The sequence below is a fragment of the Malaclemys terrapin genome, chromosome 20, assembly GCF_027887155.1.
Source record: "Malaclemys terrapin pileata isolate rMalTer1 chromosome 20, rMalTer1.hap1, whole genome shotgun sequence".
In the NCBI taxonomy this organism is placed as follows: domain Eukaryota; kingdom Metazoa; phylum Chordata; order Testudines; family Emydidae; genus Malaclemys; species Malaclemys terrapin.
In genome coordinates, this window is record NC_071524.1 from 1,895,120 (window position 1) to 1,909,254 (window position 14,135).

General features: G+C 63.6%; 1 protein-coding gene across 1 annotated transcript; it reads left to right on the forward strand.

Annotated features, from left to right (window-relative positions):
• The first annotated feature begins 3,118 nt into the window (after positions 1 to 3,118).
• Positions 3,119 to 13,747, forward strand: DBP (D-box binding PAR bZIP transcription factor). Its single transcript, XM_054009749.1, has 4 exons — positions 3,119 to 3,302; positions 8,114 to 8,443; positions 10,717 to 10,937; positions 11,515 to 13,747. The coding sequence occupies exons 1-4, from the start codon at positions 3,140 to 3,142 to the stop codon at positions 11,728 to 11,730; spliced, it is 930 nt and encodes a 309-aa protein (XP_053865724.1). The 5' UTR covers positions 3,119 to 3,139; the 3' UTR covers positions 11,731 to 13,747.
• Positions 13,748 to 14,135: the final 388 nt, after the last annotated feature.

Sequence of the window (14,135 nt, forward strand, 5' to 3'; positions counted from 1 at the left end):
GCTGGGGGCCCGCTGTGCACTCGGATGGGCTACCTCCGTGGGAGCCGGGCCCCCCTCTTAACCACCGTCCCCTCAGTCCAGCCCTCTGCTGATCACCCGGCCTGGGGTCGTGTCTGCAGCAAAACCAAGAGTCAAACAGAAGCAAGTGTAAGGCTTGGAAGCAGACACAAGAAAAATATAAACCATGGGGTAAGGTCTGCGCTTATTCCCAGTTAATAAGCAGGGTAGGGTCTGCGCTTATTCCCAGTTAATAAGCAGGATAGGGTCTGCACTTATTCCCAGTTACACTGGCTAGAACCCATAGTTATTACCAGTTAATAAACAGTCCTGAAGCTGTAGTAATTACCAGGTAATAAACTGGCTAGAGTCATAAACACAGTCTAGAGCCTGAATTTATTCCCAGTTTCCTTTCCTGGCCAAGAAGGTGTTTCTCCCCCGTTGGTGCGCCCGGCCAGCGTTTGTCCCATTGGGAGAGCCAGGATCTGCTTCTCAGGAGAGACTTACCCTGGCAGTGTGTCTCCTCCGTAACAGGCCATCTTGGGCCCGCGTCTCCCCCCATACGCGGTCCCCCCCCCCCCCCCGCTTTTTCTCTCTGGTCGCACAGAGGCGTTTTGTTAATTCACTTTGCCCCAATGGGCCCCCCCACCCCCACTCAAAACCTTTCTCTGAGGCACTTTGTCTAGGGCGGCCGCACGTGGCTGGGACGGGCCCCAGATGTCCTCACTCCTGGGTGAGTTAGCGCCCAGGGCCCCACTCCCCTCCCAGAGCTGGGAGAGAACCCAGGAGTCCTGGCTCCCAGCCCCCCCCCCCCCCCCAACCATTAGACCCCACTCTCCTGCCAGGGCCGAGAAAGAACCCAGGAGTCCTGGCTGGATGGTGGGGGGTCCAGTGCATGAATCCCAGTGCCAACCCCCCTCATTCTTTGGTGGGGAGCAGCACAAGGGGGTTCTGTTATATTGGGGGAGGTCTTTTCTTAAACCCCCCCCCCCCCCATTTTCCTTCTTCTCTTACAGTGGCTGGCACATAGGGCCCCTGGACGTCAGCCAGCAGCCCCACAGCTCCAGCCTCCCCACAGACCATGCTCCAGGACCCCCTCCCGTGGGGCATTCCCCCCTCATTCAGGGAAATCCCCAACCCCAGGAAAGCTGCAGCATTCCACATTTCCCATGGCTGGATCACTGGGGGTGGAGGGGTGTGTGGAGATAGTTTGGGGTATGCCCTGCAGGCCCCTTTAAGCTAGCCTCTGAGGGGGCCATACCCCAAGGTTCCTGGAGCCCTGCACAGACAGCCCCTCTCTCCAGATGGCTGCACCCCAAGGTTGGGGAGAGAGATCCATACCCCAAGAATTCCATCTAGATGGATTTGTGGGACCCCTTAGCTGTCTGCTCAGCACACCCCAAATCCTCCCCTACCTCCTGGAAGAGGGAGCTCCCCTAGTTGGGCCCAGGCCAAAGGACGGGACCCCAAATTTCACTTGGGGATCAGACACAAGGCCTGTACCCCAAGATCTGTGAAGGGGGAGAATGCTGGGAACCCCTAAACTGTACCCAGAGGCAGTTCGTGCCTTAGGGGGCACCCTGCGCTGCGGATGTAGTGTGGGGGCTCGGGGTGACAGCAGCCCTAACCCAGTCCAGGATCTGGGCTCCCCCAAATGAGTCCCAGCCCCCACATTTGTAAATAGCCCCAGCAGAGTTGGGAGGTCGCTGGGGGGCTGCTGGAATGAGAATCCTGGAGCCCTGGGTCGACACAGAGAGGATCAAAACCCCCAATTCGGTCTCTGTGCTGGGTGAGGGGTCCCCATATACCCAGCCCCTGCGCCCCACCCCAGAGGTGCTGCATCCCAGCACTGGCTGAGGGGTCCCCACGTCCCAGCCCGGAGGCAGCTGGGTAAATAACCCGTGCTGTGTGTGACTGTCACGCGTGGGGGGGGGAAGGGGGGCGCAGAGCAACTACTGCAAAAACCTACATCCCTGTCCCTGCTGGAGCGCAGCGCGTCGCTCCCACAAAGCACCGGGGGGCGCTGTACCCTGCCCTGACGGAAATCCCTGCACCCCGCAGTCACGGAGCTCGGGGAGGGGAGTGGGGAGGGGAGTGGGGCTGGGAGCCAGGACTCCTGGGTTCTCTGCCTGGCTCTGGGCGGGGAGTGGGGTCTAGTGGTTAGAGCTGGGGGGGGGTGGAGGGGAGACTCTTGGGATCAGCAGCAGGCCCTGACTGGGAAGTGAGGTGCTAATGAGTGTCCCGTGGCCAGGTGGGGGGGGTCCTGACCCACGCACTCTAGTACCCCCAGCGGGGGTAGAGCCCTGCCTCCCCTCTCCCCCCCACAGGGCGCGGCCCCTTTAAGAACTCAGCCGACCCGCTCTGCCTTCCCCCCCCAGCCGACACGTGCCGCCCCATGTGCTGCCAGCCCCCCAGGCCTCTCCCCCTGCCGCCTCCCCGATTGGCTAAAAGTGGGTCAGGCTCCTCCCACCCTCCGGCTTCCTATTGGCCAAATCTAGGTCAGCGCTCTCCTCCCCCGCCCATCACCTCCCCCCCCATGGCCCGGACACATGACCGGTCCGGGCGCACGAGTCTGGGCCTTGGCAAACATTCCCAGCCCGCCGATTGGCTCGGCCGGAGGCAGCTCGGGTGCAGGCCCCGCCCACCTCTGCAAGCCCTGCCCCCTTTTTTCCCAAAGCGGGGAGTCGGGCAAAAAAAGAGATTAAAAAAAACCCATCCAGCAGCTACCGACAGCTGCGAGGCGCTGGTGGAGCCGGGGCCGCTGAGCTGAGATCGGGGGGGGCGCGAACTTCCTAGCAACGCTGCACCCCCAAAACCTTGGGGTGCCCCCCACCAGGCGAGCCCGGGGTGCTGGAAGGAGGAAGGAATCGCTGGCTCCTGCCCTGCGGACCCCCCTGGGACACTGACAGGCGTGAGAAGTTTTTTTTGCAGCTGCAGAGAAGTGGGTGCGGGGGCTCTGCCAGGCTAAGGGGGGACCCGGCTGTTTTGGGGAGCAGGGATTTTTTTTTCAGGGTCCCCACAGTGGGGATCCACCAGAGCTCGTCGCCGGACCAGATCCTTTCTCCGAGGGATCGACTGGGAAGCTCTCCTGACACTTGGGATCCCCAGCTCCAGTGGGCACAGCGGGGATCCCCGACGGGCCATGGCCAGGCCAGCGGCCAGCTGGGCACCACGGAGCGGCTCCCCAACCCTTTGCTCTCCTCCCCGCCGCTGGGGGTGCCCCGGGGCCGGCATGGTCAGCCTGAAGAGCCTCCTACAGGGACCCATCAAGAGCCCAGAGCGCAGGCCGAAGGATCTGACCACCTGTAAGTGCCCTGGCGGCCGTGCGTCTGTCCGGTCCTGCGCGGATCTGTCGGGCTGGTGATCGCCATCCCAATGCCACCTGCCAGCCAGCCCCATACACACCCCTTCCCTGTAGGAATCCCCACCATCCATCCATCCCCATAGGAACTCCTCCATCCATCCATCTGTCCATCCATCCATCTGTCCATCCCCATGGGAACTCTGCCATCCATCCATCCATCCCCATAGGAACTCCTCCATCCAGCCATCTGTCCATTCATCCATCCGTCACATCCCCATGGGAACCCCACCGTCCATCCGTCCATCACCATAGGAACTCCACCATCCATCCATCCATCCATCCATCCATCCATCCCCATAGGAACCCCACCGTCCATCCCATCCATCTATCCAGCCCCATGGGAACCCTGCCATCCATCCCCATAGGAACCCCACCGTCCATCCGTCCATCACCATAGGAACCCCACCATCCATCCATCCATCCCCATAGGAACCCCACCGTCCATCCATCCATCCATCCCCATGGGAACCCTGCCATCCATCCATCTATCCATCCCCATGGGAACCCCGCCATCCATCCATCCATCTATCTATCCATTTGTCCATCCCTATAGGAACTCTACCAGTCACCCACCTACCATAGGATCCCCACCATCCATCCGCCTGCTTGTCCATCCATCGATCCCCATAGGAACCCCCCATCAATCCATTGAACTGTCATCCATCCATCCGACATCCATCCATCCCCATAGGAACCCCCCCATCCATCCCCATAGGAACCCCCCATCCATCCGGACAGATGACCAACCATCCATCCATCCCCATAGGAACCCGCATCCATCCATCCCCGTGCAAACCTTGTCATCTCTCCATCCATGAACCTCGCCATCCGTCCATTCCCTACTCCCCTCTATCTAATCCACCCCTCCGCAGTCTCTCTCCATACTGCCCTCCCTGCCCGATGTGACGAACTGTGACACCCGCAAACTGCCCAGTGCACTTATATTGCTGTGGAAATACACGCCGGAAAGGGCCCTCCATCCCCCTCTGCAGCCCGCCCAGCATAGCTTTCAGCCCTTGTCTGTCTGTCCAGTGGTGCCCTTGTGCCAGGCTGTGCCCACCCTCTCCTGTCATCTGGGGCAGGATTTGCACTCTGGGCTGGAGAGGGGCAGCCGAGAGGGAGGGAAAGGTGGGGGGGGGGGAATTGCACTGGGCCCCAAGCTCAGGGGGGCCCCCAAAGGTCTGTGTAGATGCAGTGAAATGGGAAAGGTCCCAGCGAACACGAGGTGCCCAGACCCCAAATTCCTCTGGGCCGGTCTGGCCATGGGGACCCCTCTGGGCAGCAGCCCTGGCTGCACCTGGGCCCAGCCATGTTGACTCCTGGGCCACCAGGAGCACTAACTTGTGTGCGGGAGAGAGACAGAGGCTGTGTGTGTGTGTGTGTGTGTGTGTTTGTGCGGTTTTGTGTACAAGACAGACAGAAGTGGAGCGAGTGTGTGTGTATTAATGTGTGTTTGTGACAGACAGAGCGTGCATATTTGTGTGCGAGAGATGGACAGAGGCAGAGTGTGGGTGTATCAGTGTGTATTTGTGTGTGAGAGAGATGGACAGACAGAAGCTGTGTATTAATGTGTGGTTGTGAGAGAGACAAGCAGAGTGTGTGTGTGTGAGACAGACAGAGGCAGTGTGTGTATGTCTTGGTGTGTGTTTGTGTGTGAAAGAGACAGACAGAGAGAAGCTGTGTGTGTGTGTGTATTAGTGTGGTTGTGAGAGAGACAAGCAGTGTGTGTGTGTGAGAGAGACAGAAAGAGGCAGTGTGTGTATGTGTATTGGTGTGGTTTTGTGAGAGAGAGAGACGGACGGACAGAAGCCGTGTGTATTTGTGTGTTTGTGATAGACAGGCCTGGTGTATTTGTATTAGAGCCTCAGACAGAGGCAGAGCGTGTGTGTGTGTCTGCATGCGTACTTGTGTGTGTGTGTATTTGTGGGTTTGCAGGAATGGCCCTGGTCTTCCACCGGCCTGTCTTCTCCCACTGGGAAGTTTAGAAAAGTCCGGAGGCGCTGGGAGAGTCTGGGGGGCAGGGTCTATGCAGGTTCCCTGCCTAATTGCGTGACACACACACACACACACACACACAGCTCTAAATCCCCACAGCCAGCACACAGCCGGGACACGGGATGTGACAGGAGGCAGAGAAACGTGCGCGGAGGTTGTTTTTTATTAGGTTTTTTTTTTTTTTTTGGCCTAAGGAAATGGTAAAAAAGCTCCAAGCGCCTGAGCCCGTGTGAACCCAGGGCAGGGGGTGGGTTGCGTTTGACAGATGGGCGAGTCCCACCTTGGGCCTCTGGGGTCAAGCCGGGGCAGCCTCTGATGCTGTGCTCCAGCAGGATCTCGCTAGCCACGGGGTAGCCCCCTCCCATCCCATCCCAAATTCCACCCCCACCCCCGTGGCACATGCTCCCTGAAGAAGGCCCCGGGTTGCTGCTGGTCAGGAGTGAGGGGCACCGGCAGAGCTGTGGGGGGCTGAGGGAGCCCAGGGCTGGGCTAGCAGGGGCTGCGGGTCGGGAGTGAGGGGCACCAGCAAGCTTGTGCAGGGGAGCGCCCCCCCCCCCCCCGAGGGGAAGCAGCCCCTTCCTGCACCTGTGCTGGGGGAGGGGGCCCCTCGGGCAGTGACTCAGCCCTGCTTTCGGGGCGCTGCCCCGCTGGGCATGGGAGAAACCCAGGGCAGGGCGTGACTCAGGGCTGTCACCTGACTCCCTCCACACGTGGGCCGGGGAGTCAGGCCCCAGGAATGGGGCGTCGCCCGGGCATCCCGCCTGCTCCACCTGCTGCAGCCCCGTGCCAGCCAGTGGGGCAGGGGGAGGGGCAGCCTGAAATCTAGGCTGGGCGGGGCTGGGAGATGTGGGGTGTCCACCCGGCCCATAACCCCTTGTCAGCGCTGTCACTATGGGGCATCCCAGCATCCTTTGCTCCATTCCCCGCTTGTTTCTTCCCAGAACCTTTTGCCCCATTCCTCAGTCTTCTTGGGACATCCCAGAACCCTTTGCACTGCTCCCCACTCTTCTTGGGGCATCCCAGAATGCTTTGCGCCCTGATTCCCTTCCCACCTTGACACCAGGCCTTGGGGGGGGGGGGTGCTTTTGAAGCTGGAGACTAAAGCCAGACACACCAAACTCCAGGTGTTTTGGGGGGACAGGGGAGTCGGGGATCACAGGGGGATTTGTGATGCAGGCAGCAGACCATGAGAAACCAGGACTCCTGGGTTCTCTCCCTGGCTCTGGGAGGGGAGTGGGGGCCAGTGGTTAGGGCGGGGGGGGGGGGAAGCTTGGAGCCAGAACTCCTGGGTTCTCTCCCTGGGTGACTTTGCAGGTGCTGGTGCAGCAGTGCTCTGTGTGGGAAGCAGAATGGAAAGCCAAAGCAGGGTGCTCCCCTCCCCTGGGTGCCGACCGATCCCCCCGCCAGGCTGGAACCCGCAGCCGCTGGGCGGGGGGCCCCGCACGGGGGGGGCGGGGTTAGAGCCTGAGCCGCGCACGCTGCAGTGAGCAGCCGAGCCGGGGTCGCCCGAGGTGAGCCAGGCCTCACGTGTGCAGGGAGCGGGCGGGCGGCACGTGCGTGGAGCCAGCCCGGCTGCGGCTGAGGCTTGGGGTGCAGCTGGGGCCCAGGGACGGGGCAGTGTCTGGCTGGCACCGTGCAGGCCCTGACTGTCCACCTCCACCCCCCCCCCATCTGTCCATCCGTCCCCACACACCCTCGTCTCTCCCCACATCCCTCCTCTGTCTATCTCAGTCTCCCTCGTCCTTCTCTCTCTGTACCATTATCTCTTGCTCCTTGAGTTCAATACACCCCCCGGCTAGGCCGTGCCCCCCCTCCCCTGCAGGGTCTCGGTGGTCTGGGGGGCTCCAGGGCTGCTCCCCATCGCTGCCATGCTCAAGGCGGGGAGGCCTGGCTGCAGTCCAGTCAGTTTCTCTTCCTGGGTCTCTGGCGAACACACCCAGCCTAGGATTCGTGCACACCTCCCCCTGCCCCCACTTGTGCATGCAAATCCACCCACTTGTGCACTTACTGGGGCACACACCTCCACACACGTGTGCCTACAAACCCACCCTCTTGTGCACACATTGGTGCATGCACCCCCAACCCCATGTGCACACACTCACACATGCACAACTACAGGGCCGCACTCGCGGCCCCCGTTCCCTGGTGCTCCCCTGCCCCTGGCCACGCCCGGCTGCTTGCTTCCGCATTCCTGGGTGCGGTGCCATGCAGGGCCTGCCGCTCACACCCCCAGCACACCCCCCTCACGTGCGCCCGCTTGTGCTCTCCCCCCTGTGTGCAACCAGCGAGCTGTGGAGGATCGCACTGCCAGCGCCCCACGTGAGCACAGGCCGGCTGCCACTGGGAGCCGACACACGGTCGCTTGGGAACGCGCCCGCGAAATCCCGCAGCTCCCACACTCACACACCACTCACGCGGATTTGAACGCCCTGTGGGCTCCCACAGCAGGGCCTTGGGCAGACACACAAAGTGCAGGGCTCATCTCTGCCAGCAGGGACACACACTCCCAGCCCCTGCCTCCCCCCAGCTCTAACCACTAAACCTCACTCCCCTCCCAGAGCTGGGGAGAGAACCCAGGAGTCCTGGCTCCCAGCCCCCCAGCTCTAACCACTAGACCCCACTCCCCTCCCAGAGCCAAGGAGAGAACCCAGGCATCCTGGCACCCAGCCCCCTCCTGCTCTAACCACTAGTCCCCACTCCCTTCTCAGAGCCTGGGATGGAACCCAGGCGTCCTGACCCCGCTCTCTCCCCCTCCAGGCCTGGCCAAGGAGAAGGAGCGGAAGATGGAGGAGGAGCTGGGGGGCGCTCGGGCGGGACAGTGTGCCTACCTGGGCTCCCTGCTGTGGGAGCGGACCCTGCCCTACAGTGAGATTGAGTACGTGGACCTGGACGAGTTCCTGCTGGAGAACGGGCTCCCCCCCAGCCCAGCCCAGCCGCCCTTCTCCCCGGCCAGCCAGGTCACCAGCTCGCCCTCCAGTGGCATCGCCGTGGACCTCAGCCGCCCGGCCTCCTGCACCTCCTCCGCCTGCTCCTCGCCCGCCGAGTGCCCGGGCAGCAGCGATGGGGACCAGTGCTGCACCACAGCAGGTAGCCGGGACTGGGGGGGCAGTGGGGCCAGAGGGCACCAGTAGGGAGCAGGGCTGGGGGTGATGGCAGGGAAGTGAGGCTGGGGGGCAGCAGTGCCCATGGGAGCTAGGGGGCCCAGCAGCCTGGGGGGCTGTGTCAGGGGGTGGGGTCTCTGCTGAGTCACTGCCTCTCAGTCCCTGCCCCCCAGCACAAGGACACATGGAGGGGGTAGTCCCCTGGGCCCACCCCACTCACAGCTCCACAAGCCTCCCAGGCAGCCTGAACATGGCCCCATGCCAGGGAATGGCCCAGGGGCGCTCCCCTAACAAGGAATCCCCCCCACCACTCGGTTATCCCCCAATCCCCCCCCATAAAGGGGTATCCCCAATCTCCCCCCCCACCCATAACGATATTCCCAATGCCCCATCACAGGGAATCCCCCCACCACTCGGTTATCTCCCAATCCCCCCACCACCCATAATGGGGTATCCCCCCCTCCATAACAGGGAATCCCCCCACCACGGGGTTATCCCCCTCTCCCCATTGGAATCTGGATGCTGCCGGCCCCTCCCACCCTGCCGTGTTCTCCTCTGGGCCCCCCCCAGCTGGCTCCCCCCTCCCGTCCCCCTTCACACGGCGGCCCACGTGCGCCCGCCCGGCCCCTCACACGCGGGGGCGGAGGCTGCGGAACGTGACGGGGGCGGGGGGTTCGTGCGGGGACACGAGACCGCGGATTAGACACGGGATTCCCCTGTGCGGCGCCCTGCGGCTCCCCCCTCCCGCCCTGAAATCTCCTCCCCCTCCCGCCCTGCTCGATCCCTGCCCCCCCCGCCCTGAAATCTCCTCCCCCCCCCGCCCTGAAATCTCCTCCCCCCCCGCCCTGCTCGATCCCTGCCCCCCCGCACTGAAATCTCCTCCCCCTCCCGCCCTGCTCGATCCCTGCCCCCCCCGCCCTGAAATCTCCTCCCCCCCCGCCCTGCTCGATCCCTGCCCCCCCGCGCCCTGTAACCTCCTCCCCCTCCCGCCCTGCTCGATCCCTGCCCCCCCGCCCTGAAACCTCCTCCCCCTCCCGCCCTGCTCGATCCCTGCCCCCCCGCCCTGAAACCTCCTCCCCCTCGCGCCCTGCTCGATCCCAGCCCCCCCCCCCCCGCCCTGCTCGTTCCCAGCCCCCCTGCCTGCAACCTCCCCCGCCCCGGCGCGGCGCCCTGCGCCCCCCTACCTGCAACTACCTCCCCCCGCCGCTCGATCCCTGCCCCCCCGCCCTGAAATCTCCCCCCTCTCCTGCCCTGCTCGCTCCCAACCCCCCTTGCCTGCAACCTTCCCCCTCCCTCCGCCCTGCTCGGTCCCTCCCCCCCCGCCTGCAACCTTCCCTTCCCCCCCCGCGGCGCCCTGCTCGCTCCCAACCCCACTTGCCTGCAACCTTCCCCCCCTCCCCCGCGGCGCCCTGCTCGATCCCTGCCCCCCTGCCTGCAACCTTCCCCCCCCCCTCTGCCCTGCTGTGCACAACCCCCCCTCCCAATTTGGAAAGGAATACCAACCCCCTCCCCCCACACAAGCACACACAGATACAGGGACCAGGTCTGGGAGCCAGGACTCCTGGGTTCTCTCCCTGGCTCTGGGTGGGGAGCTGGGTCTAGTGGTCAGAGCGGGGGCAGGGTGTGGGGGGCTGGGAGCCAGGACTCCTGGGTTCTTTCCCTGGCTCTGGGTGGGGAGCTGGGTCTAGTGGTCAGAGCGGGGGCAGGGTGTGGGGGGCTGGGAGCCAGGACTCCTGGGTTCTATTTCCTGCTTTGTGACTTTGTCCAAGTCCCTTCCCCTCACTGTGCCTCAGTTTCCTCCCAGGGGAACTGCCCCGGCAGGTGTTTGTGGGGCCCAGGGGGATGCCGGGATCTCGCCCAGCCAGGCTGCCTGGTGCCTGGCTGATCCCTGGGAGCATTGAGGTCCCGCTGGCTGTAAACCCGCCTCTAATCCCCTCCTGGCACCACAGCTCCCCGAAGGCTGGCGGTGCCCCCACAGCTGCCCCATGCCTGATCCCTGCAGAGCTCCTGCTAAGCAGGGTCACAGCGGGTCAGGGCTTGGATGAGGGACCTGCCTAGGAAATACCAGTTGCTCAGCAGGGGGCGCTCTCCCCAGCAGTCAGCACTGGCCCCATTACCCCAGGGTGGCGCTGTGCTATGGGGAGGGGGGGGGCTAGGCAGGGGAAGCAGCTGGATGGCTCAGTGCTGCCATCTGGTGGCGTGAAGTGGGAATGCCCCTTGCTCTGACCTTTTCCTGTTCCCCCCCCTCCCGCTCCCCAGGTCCAGTGACCCCCGCCTCCCGGAATACACCCAGCCCAGTGGACCCCGAGGCGGTGGAGGTGCTGATGAACTTTGACCCTGACCCCGCAGACCTGGCGCTATCCAGCGTCCCGGGCCACGAGACCTTTGACCCCCGGAAGCATCGGTTCTCGGATGAGGAGCTCAAACCGCAGCCAATCATGAAAAAGGCGCGGAAAATCCAAGTGCCGGATGAGCAAAAGGTGAGTCCCAACCCCGGGGGGGAGGTGGGGGGGGGGGTGTCATGGGGCAGGGGGCCTCTTCCCTCTAGGGGGCGCTGGCTCCCATCCGGCCCCAGGGCAGGGACTGGCTGGCTCCGGGGGGTGGGGAATGGGGCCCGGGGCCTGTCCCCTCTAGGGGGCGCCAGCTCCCATCCAGCCCCAGGGCAGGGACTGGTTGGCTCAGGGGGGTGGGGAATGGGGCATAGGACCATTCCCTTCTAGGGGGCGCCGGCTCCCATCCGGCCCGAGGGCAGGGACTGGTTGGCTCAAGGGGGTGGGGAATGGGGCCCGGGGCCTGTCCCCTCTAGGGGGCGCCAGCTCCCATCCAGCCCCAGGGCAGGGACTGGTTGGCTCAGGGGGGTGGGGAATGGGGCATAGGACCATTCCCTTCTAGGGGGCGCCGGCTCCCATCCGGCCCGAGGGCAGGGACTGGTTGGCTCAAGGGGGTGGGGAATGGGGCACGGGGCCTCTCCCCTCTAGGGGGCACCGGCTCCTCTCAAGTCTCTTTCTCATTCATTTTCTCTCCCTCTGCCCCATGGATTCCCCCCCCTCCCCCCAGGATGAGAAGTACTGGAACCGGCGCTACAAGAACAACGAGGCGGCCAAGCGCTCACGGGACGCCCGGCGGCTCAAGGAGAACCAGATCACGGTGCGGGCCGCCTTCCTGGAGAAGGAGAATGCCGTCCTGCGGCAGGAGGTGGCCAGCATCCGTCAGGAGCTCTCCCGCTACCGCACCATCCTCACCAAGTACGAGTCTCAGCACGGCGCCTTGTAGGACGCCGGCCGCCTGCACCGCTACACACCCCGCCCCCCTGCGGACGGCGGGGGGGGGCTGCTTCCCCGCAGCCAGGGGGCGCCCTCTTTCCCCCTTCCCCCGCTCCTGGGCTCCCCCCCTGCGGGGGCACCTGGGCTCTAGCTGGCTCCAGCGGATGGAGGTGACAGTCCAGGACCAGGAACAAGGAGAGACATTGGCTTGGAACTGGACCCTGCTCCCCCTTCCCGGGCGGAAGTGGGGAGCCAGGCTGACTCTTTCCCGGGGTGCGGGCCGGAGTGGGGGGGGTCTGAACTGGTGATGCGCCCCCCCCCCAGCCCTGCAGCAGGACTAAGCGGGGGTTTGGGTGGGCGTGCACACATACGCCCCGCCCCACTGAATGGAAGAGGTGGGTGGGAGCCACAGAGCCAATCGGTGGCAGGGTTATCTGATGGGGGGAGGGGCTGGGAGCCAGGACTCCTGGGTTCTCTCCCCCACTCTGGGAGGGGAGTGGGGTCTAGTCGGTTAGAGCAGAGGGGGCTGGGAGCCAGGACTCCTGGGTTCTCTCCCTGGCTCTGGGAGGGAAGTGGGGGCTAGTGATTAGAGGAGGGGGCTCTGGCCTCCCAGAGCTGAGGGTAGAACCCAGGAGTCCTGACTCCCAACCCCCCTGCTGGAAAAGAGACCAAGGGCTGTTACTTTGCCAGCTCTTGTGCATCACCTGCTGGCGGTGAGTTGTAATAGACACCTGTGGCTTCTATCAGTCACAGCCAGGGACTGGGTGAGGGGGCTGGGCTGGGTTTGGCACAGTCCTACAGTGCCCCAGGGCCTGGGGGTCCTTCACCCTGGTGCCCCCCACTCCCCCTCCATTCTTCTTGCTTCAAACTGCTTCTCAACCATCAGATTTCAGAGCAAGCAAGGCCAGTAACGTTGCTGGGGGGTTAGAATCTCAGGACTCCTGGGTTCTCTCCCCAGCTGTGGGAGGGGAGTGGGGTCAAGTGGTTAGAGTGTGGGGGGGGAGACCTCTGACCTCCTAGGGCAGGGATAGAACCCAGGAGTCCTGACTCCCAGCTCTCCACTGTTCTAACTACCGGACCCCACTCCCCGCCCAGAGCCGGGGATAGAACCCAGGAGTCCTGGCTCCCAGTCCTTATCCTTTAACCCTTTGCACTCTGACCACTTTTGACGCGCCGGTGTTGCTGGCAGGGTGGGGGGGCGCGCGGCGCGTCCCCGCCGGAACACTCCACGGGTTTGCACAGGGGCTCAGAGCAGGGTGGGGGGGGGGAGGGGAGAGTTCTTCTTAAGTATTATTATTATTATTCTAATGATTCGCTCTATATTTTGTTAAGTGCGGCCGGGCTGTCCGGCCCCCGCCCCTTCCGCTCCATCTAGCCGGTTAGGATTTTCCAGGGGTTTTCTGTCGTTTCGGGTGTTTTTACGAAGCCGGGGCCCCAGGCGCCGCCCCACGGACCCCAGGCGTTTACCGGTGCGCCAGATCCTCGCCCGCCGGCTGCTTTTCTCGGGGAGCGGGCGAGGCCACGCGACGGAGCTAGACCATTTTGGGGAGAAGACAGCGACCCGGCCCAGCCAGCTCCCCCCGTGGCAGCAGGGCTGGACGGCGGACGGACAGACAAAGGCAGCGGGTGGATCTATTTTTTCAGGGGGGGGACAGACAGACACACACGGCCACTGCAGCTCAGTTGGGGCGGAATAACTATTCCAGAGCAGCGCGGGATCTGCGTGGGGCGGGGACAGCCGCCCGGCTGCAGCGATCCCAGGCCGGCGCGGGATCGGACGACGGTGTTTTATATTTTTATGGAGGGGAAGGAGACTTATTTCATACAGAAAGAAAAAACATATATAAGGGGGAGGGTCCGAGGTCCGGGGCTCGGTTGTCAATGCCTGGTCGAGGGGAGGTTCTTGGTTTATTTTGTTTCCTTTCCGAATGCTCACTGAGGAATGCAGAAGGGCGGCCGGCCGCTTCCGCCGGCTGGTGCCAATTGTACCAGGGCAATAAAAGAGCCGAGAAAGCGATGAACAGAGAGATCGGTGGTGGGAGTGTTTTTTGAATAGGGGGTGGGAGGGTGCACCCCAGCTGGAGGGGGTCAGGGGGGTGTATATCTGCCTGCTGAGGGGAGGGTGTATGATGTGTTTGTGGCAGGGGTGGGTTGGGGGAGGATCAGTCCCTGGGTTTAACACCCTGCCCCTGCCTCGTGGGGATGGGTCGCCAGTGGGTTTTATTACCGCGGGCCCTAATATATATCAGCACAGTTCTGTGTTACAGCAGCACACAGACACCCCAGCTGGCTTGGGGGCCAGGTCGGAGCTCCCCAGTCCCCACCTGGCGGCCAGCACCTGCTAGAGGGGAAAAGGCCCCAGGCCCCATTCCCCCACCCCCTGAGCCAGCCAGTCCCTGCCCTGGGGCTGGACCA

Excerpts from the sequence above, each read along its gene's own strand:
- DBP (XM_054009749.1), top strand. The coding sequence starts at position 3,140 with ATGGCCAGGCCAGCGGCCAGCTGGGCACCACGGAGCGGCTCCCCAACC. Across the intron at positions 3,303-8,113 it reads GCCGAAGGATCTGACCACCT|GCCTGGCCAAGGAGAAGGAG; the intron begins GTAAGTGCCCTG and ends CTCCCCCTCCAG. Across the intron at positions 8,444-10,716 it reads CCAGTGCTGCACCACAGCAG|GTCCAGTGACCCCCGCCTCC; the intron begins GTAGCCGGGACT and ends CCCGCTCCCCAG.